This window comes from Eurypyga helias, unplaced genomic scaffold (genome assembly GCF_000690775.1).
Source record: "Eurypyga helias isolate BGI_N326 unplaced genomic scaffold, ASM69077v1 scaffold29205, whole genome shotgun sequence".
NCBI lineage: Eukaryota > Metazoa > Chordata > Aves > Eurypygiformes > Eurypygidae > Eurypyga > Eurypyga helias.
Genome location: NW_010254074.1, coordinates 24,079 through 30,560, shown reverse-complemented (window position 1 = coordinate 30,560; position 6,482 = coordinate 24,079). Strand labels below are relative to the sequence as shown.

At 42.8% G+C, this 6,482-nt stretch overlaps 1 protein-coding gene across 1 annotated transcript in view; it reads left to right on the top strand.

Annotated features, from left to right (window-relative positions):
• LOC104510588 (tetratricopeptide repeat protein 7A-like) overlaps positions 1-6,142 on the top strand; it is an 18,671-nt gene extending 12,529 nt beyond the window's left edge. Inside the window, exon 3 of the mRNA XM_010152884.1 lies at positions 5,716-6,142. Coding sequence (XP_010151186.1) covers positions 5,716-6,023 — 308 coding nt within the window. The 3' untranslated portion in view covers positions 6,024-6,142. The remainder of the gene's footprint in view (positions 1-5,715) is intronic.
• Positions 6,143-6,482: the final 340 nt, after the last annotated feature.

The following is a 6,482-nucleotide window of genomic DNA, read 5'->3' as shown; positions in this document are numbered from 1 at the left end:
GCTCCTGCTGAATGTCCTCAGGGGATACTAGGTTTTGATCTACGCCTTCCAGCTTGGTTTATTTTATTTTCTATCAACAGTGAATGTGAAAAGTCAAAAGGAGTCTTGGCCTTTTATCAGTACTGGGCATTTTGGATTGCTTCCCCCATTCCTGAGGCTTCTGGATATTTTCTCATTGCTGGAGCAGGACATGAAGCTTTGTGGGCTGATAATCCATTGGCATGGGTGGTCTTCAAAGAGCACATGCCATTTCTCAGTCTGGAACGTGCAGACATGCATGTGTGTGTTGAAGACTCGTGAAGGAAACAGGCAGCAGGTAGCAATGTTCTTTGCTAAGCAGCCTGTAGACCCTTTGCCAGGAGATAGAGAGAAACCTATTGCACTGCCAGTGGTACCCAGAGTGTGACAGAGGGTACCAAATACTAGCATTTCCTCAGCTGCCCAGTAAGTTTTGGGCCAGTGATAAAGTGTATGCAGAAGAAGAAGAAGGACATTTATTCATACCAGAGACAGATATTAGGAATTTAGACTTCACTGGTCTGAAATATGAAAACCTAGAAAGTCCTTTCTTTGACTGTAGCCAGGAATACGTGTTTTGAGAGAGGTTGTAAAAAAAACCCAAAAGGTGCCCTTCGAGCGGAAACATTTTTGTGTCCCCTGTATCTGTGGTAGCCTTGTTGCCTAAAAGAAGATGGCTGGCTTCTCCCAGCTGGAAGAGAGCTGTTTCCTCACCACTGAGCAGGGGCCCACTTCCCATGAAGCAACCAGCTCCCTGGTAGTATTTGAAGGGATGTTTTCACTAGCCATTTAGTTTAGAAGGGTAGCTTGTGGTAGGTCTGTGTCCTTCCAGGAACTTTAATGCTGCTTAAAGAAGCTTAGTGGCCATTTCAGCCCCTGTGAGACCTGAAGCTTGGAAATTTAAAGCAGGTCCCTCGACTCCCGTGAACTACCAGTTTGCATGCAAAGACAGCCTTGGAGGATGTAAATCTGCTGACTCATTCAGAAGAGCAAGTGGCTGAGCTTAAGTGGATGGGAACACGTGGCAGTTTGTTTGTCATTTCTGCATCAAAGGTTTGCATCAGATGAAATTATTGCAGTCAGGATACGGCTTGAGGAATGAAGAATCTGCCTGCGGATTGTCAAGCTGCTGTGTGCTGGGTGGTGTTGTATTATGGAACACTGACTGAACATCATTTGACAGAAAGGAAAGGCAGTGGGGGGCGGGCAGGACCCTCTTGTCACGGTAATAGGTGTGTATTCACCGCTGTAGGCAGAGCTGTCTCGGAGGAGTGGGCCTTTCCAGCTGGCTAAGGGCTGCTGCTGTGGTAACAAGCATTAATAGCTCCTGAAGGCAGATGATGTGGTACAGAAATCACCTCCCCACACATCCTCACAGGTGCTTGCACTTTCTGAAAGTGTGAAGGGCTGCTCGCCCCTGTGCCATCCTGCCGGGCGTCTGGCTGCACTGCGCTGGCTATGTTGCTCTGCACTATCATTTTCGGGGTGGACGAGAGTAGACAAGAGCTTTAGATCCAGCGGGCACACACAACCCAGCTGTGTAGAGCAGCCTACTTGTGGGAGTTAAGTGCAGCGCCTTGGATAACACCAAATGTGATTCGCAAGGAATGAAATTTTAACTCTTGGGTTGTTCACACTGCAGAAGTACATTTCAAATCTGTGTTTTTTGGGCTAGAATTATAGTTGTTGCTGCTTCTGTGGTGACAAGCACAATCACTCTTGACACTGCTTTGCAACACTTGGGAAGCGGGGAGCAGAGTCAGTGTTCAAGGTGATGGCAGGCAGCTCCGTACCTCAGACTAGCACTGTGATGCAGACATGACTTGATTACACTGTTGTTACTCCTCCGATGGACTCTCCAACAGAGGTCTGTCAAATAATTCATCTTGGAGATGAATAAAGGAGCTTGGCTGCAGGAGACCCAGCATTGTCAGTGTTGTGGGAAGTGCTCTCAGTCTGTGCTTTTCTTACTGGTCTTTGGAGTATGAGTAGATTATATGCTTCTAGCAATTCTCACTTGATTAAAGATCTTCACTGTAGATGAGCTTAAATGCTAGCAGAAACAGCTGGAAGAACTAGGAGCTCTTATTAGGAGTTAACGATAATCTGAGTGGAGATGCATGCTGCTCTCAGGGGACTGGGCCCAGCATTAAGACTGGTGTATCAGTGGAAGTCCTGTTGCAAGTCAAGACAGAGGCAGCTGAGGTCACAGGGGAAACGACAGTTTGGAAGAACAGCAGAGTAGGCTGGACGGTACTGCAAGACAGTGTGGATGGGAAGCATCAGGTGGGTATGGGAAAGAAATTAATCAAGCTAGGCTGGACCTTCAGAGTCAGCTGGATAGCTGCTTGTGGTCTCAGTGGGTGTGGGCTCAAGCTTCAGTTAGTGAATGAAAGGAGACAGCGCACAAGTCATCCTGTCTTTGCCCATCCTGTCTTTTCCTATACCTATAGGTAAAAGTGCTAAAATACTTCCAAATAACCATTCACATTCAGAGTTTGTAGCATTACTCCAGAGATGCTAGTAGTGGAGGTAGTACATCCAGGATGATCATATCTCTTTACTCAGCAGCATTCAGAGAGCCTTGGTGGTACTTAGTTCAAAACAGAACGTGATTTTAAGTTTTTATGAAGATGGCGTTAGGTGAGAGCGAGAGAGGAAGCTGGCAAACATGGCCTTTGGATTCAAAGCTGTGAAGAACGTCAGTACCCAGAACAATGACGTCCAATAGTTGGAGGTTAATAAATGGTTTTCCTGGAGCACTGAGCCTTTCACAGGATAAGAATTATGGATCTTCTCTGGCTGTGTCAGCCTGAGAAGATACCCTCTTCTCTGGAGTGGAATCGGGTGCCAGGTCTCTATAACAGAACTTCCCTGCGAGGGCTGCTAATTTGGTTACGTGTTTGTTTGCAGCACATAAGGAGTTACGCTGAATAATCCAGTGGACAGAAAGATGTGAAGGCAGGTGTTTCCATCCTTTCAGTACCATTGAGGAGGCAGTAGTATTAACACGATAAATTTAATGAGTCCTTGTTTTTTGGGTTTGATTTCTGCCTCTAGCTGTGTTTCTATTCCATGTTGCGTAAGCGTATCTTGTTATTCTGTAAATAAAATGAGTATGTAATAGAAGTGAGAAATGAGTTTACAGAAAACACATTTTATTGCAGGCCTAAACGATTTCTCTTAATGTCTATTTTTAGCTGGGTGGGTGCACTCCTTCCCTTTCGTAACCCAAAGGCACCTCTCTCATTCTTTTTTTATGCAAATCAGGCCTCCCACATCATTAAATCATTTTTTATTGACTACTAAGCCTGCAAAGAAATGGACTGAACTTTAATATGCTACATTACCATACCATAAAACACAATTTGTAGATCTTATTTAGATTCTGCGTTGCTGCACTTCCTCTAAATAATTGTTATTACTGAAGAAGATTTACAGGCACAGTTGCAAGAAAGAATAAATACTCTGCATTTTGTATGCATTGAAACACCGGCTGTGCATGATTTCACATCTAAACCCCCTTGCTCCCACTTTTCTGAAATGAAACAAGTCACATTATGCTGTTAGTTGCTAATAGAGCTTTTAATATGGCAGCATCCAGAACTTCTGCTGACTGCAAACAGTGCCAGGATTTCACCCCTTCGTTTGTGCTGCTAAGTTTGTGCTAACTTTGCAAACAACGTGTTTATCTCCAGGCTGTGAATCCTCACTTTGCACATCTCCATCCTCATTACTGCCACATGCACGGCGTCAGCTGCTATGCAGCACTTGGCAGGAAAATGCTCTGTTCCTTGGGAAGTGCAAGTAAAATACTGTCCTCCCACAAGCTTTTGAATAAGGCTGCGCACATACTCAGCTTGACAAGGTACATGGCCTTCCTTTCTGTTATTGTAGATAGCTGCAGCCTCTGGGAGCCAAGGGAAGGGATGCATGCTGAGATCTTGTAATGATTAACCAGAGAGAAATGTACGTGAGTCACTCGTGAAGAGTGTAGCTCTTACCAAGGAGCTAATGTTTTGCTCGTGTTGACAGCCTTGGAGAATGACATTTATCTGTAGCACAACCTAGGGATGGCTGAGAAGCATTCGAGCGTTTTCTCAGCCACGTCTCACCCTTCCTCTAGAAGGACTGCTTCAGAAGTGGAAGGGTGTTCAGCCATGCTGTCGTTTCAGTACATGATCGTTTTCAGTGTGCCAACAGAAGTGCTATTTGCGGTCCCCGTCTCATGTCAGGCCAAGGAGAAACCCTTTCATGGTCAAGCAGGACTGCCTTTGAGATGCTCTCCTGCTCACCTCTAACCAGCAAGCTCCATGTCGGCATGCCAGCTCCCCACAGTCATCTGGGTCTCCCAGCGTTTTGGAACTGGCAGAGTTTCAACGCTATGTAAGAAGAATTTTCAGGCTAATTTCCCCCCTCACAGAGACTTCCTGAGAATATTCACTACCTTTAAAAGTCAGGACATTTAAGGCTGCGTCTAATTTGAGAATTATTTATCTGAATCTGGAGCCTGAATTAGTCATTTCGAATTGGACTCTTGAATTGTCGATACTTACTGCATTACCACATCAGTTAAAAAAAAAAAGAGGAGTCTTTGAGCTTTGTGTTCTACACATTATCACTGCAAACAGGTTATGGACCAAAGCAATGGCTGCTGTATGAAGAGAGAATTACTTTATACATATGCATGCATACATACATAGATCTAAAAACACACTTGTCCTTTTCAGTTACATGTAGCAGTGAAAATGGAGTATCACTTTTGAAAGGATTTAATCTATAATAAATCTAGGATTAGAATAGACTATTTCAATTGGAAGGGACCTGCAATGATTATCTAGTTCAACAATGAACTAGTCCAAATCCTGAGAAATGTTAGTTCAACCATGAGATGTTATGAAATTTAACATGAGAAATTATTTGATTAACAAATTGAAAATCAAGCATATTAGTATGCCTGTAACTTTTTTCCCTAAGAAAACCACTAAGCTAGTTGCTGATAGCTGAAGAAAGTAAATGACTGAGCAGTCTCTTCCAAGAACTCCTTTGTTTTTCTGCACAGTGTGTATAAGGAAGTAAATGTGTGAATGCACAATATAAATGTCTATGATAAAAGCCTTTTGATTTTAATAGTCTCTAAAAAGTTGAGATAGCTGTCTCATAAACTAGACAGATAAGCAAAGAGAAATACTTTTAATCATCTTTTAAAATGTGGAAATACTCTTTTAAATAAGTTATCTAATGTCCAGATCAGTTGTATCCTATTACTCTGACATGTTTAAAGTTCTCAGGAGACAGTGATGGCTTATTCTGTTCTTTTTTTCCCTCGGATTATTTGGAAATACATATGATGGCTCCAAGTGGCTACCAGCTCTGCTTCCTTAAGGCTCAGTCCAGCACTGTTTACATTCCTGATTGAGGAATACTTAAGGCCTACTCTGTCAGAACAACACCTAAAGGTGTCCATGAACATCTCTATAGAGCCCTTAGCATTAAAAAAAAAAAAAAAAAATCCGTTCAGTTAATTCACTTGTGGTGGTAAGTACTAACCTTAGTAGTAAGCACTGTGCAGGATCATGGCCTCATGTTTTAGTATGCTTACCGGGAGACGATCTGTAATTAGTGTGAAGAAAGGTCTCTGACTTATTTCAACTAATGGTAGGGTGCTTTTTGTTTTGTGGTGTTTTTGGTTTTCAGCTGAACTCTTCATGGAACAACAGCATCTCAAAGAAGCAGGCTTTTGTATCCAGGAGGCAGCTAGTCTTTTCCCCACATCTCATGCTGTACTGTACATGCGTGGGAGGCTTGCAGAGATGAAAGGCAATTTGGAGGAGGCTAAGCAATTGTATGATGAAGCACTCACTGTGAATCCAGCTGGAGTGGAAATTATGCACAGCCTGGTGAGTTTGCAGGGGCTCAGCTCCATTATAGTATTTATGTTCCTGATTAACTGTAATAAGAGGGGAGAGGGCTCACGCTTCCTCTGGATGCCATTGTCTTCCTAATCCTGAGTGCAACTGACTGTTCCAAGAATAAATTGAGTAGCTTGAACCTCTATTTTAAGACTGGATTGAATGTTTTTAACTAATTAAGACTTGTATCAAAAGTAAATATTTTAATTGACAAAGGCTGATAGTTTTGGAAGTCAGTTCACTGCTTTGTCTCTGCTGCTTTTCCTACTAAGTGTTCTGCATTTTACATAAACTGTTTCCAATATACTGATGTTTGAAAGTTCAGAACTAAATAACTATAGAATATAAATATAGACAGGGTTTGTGAGCCTTGGGCTGGAGTCTTGTGTCTACTCAAATCAAGATAAACTGAGTTTACAATAAAATTAAGCTGTTATCTTAAGCTGCAGCTTAGCTCCAGCCTTGCGTAGGGGCAGTGACTCCGCATTTGTGGGGTTTTTTGGCAAAGCTTCTATCCAGCAAGGTTTTTTTCTGTTGCACCATCCTCGGAAA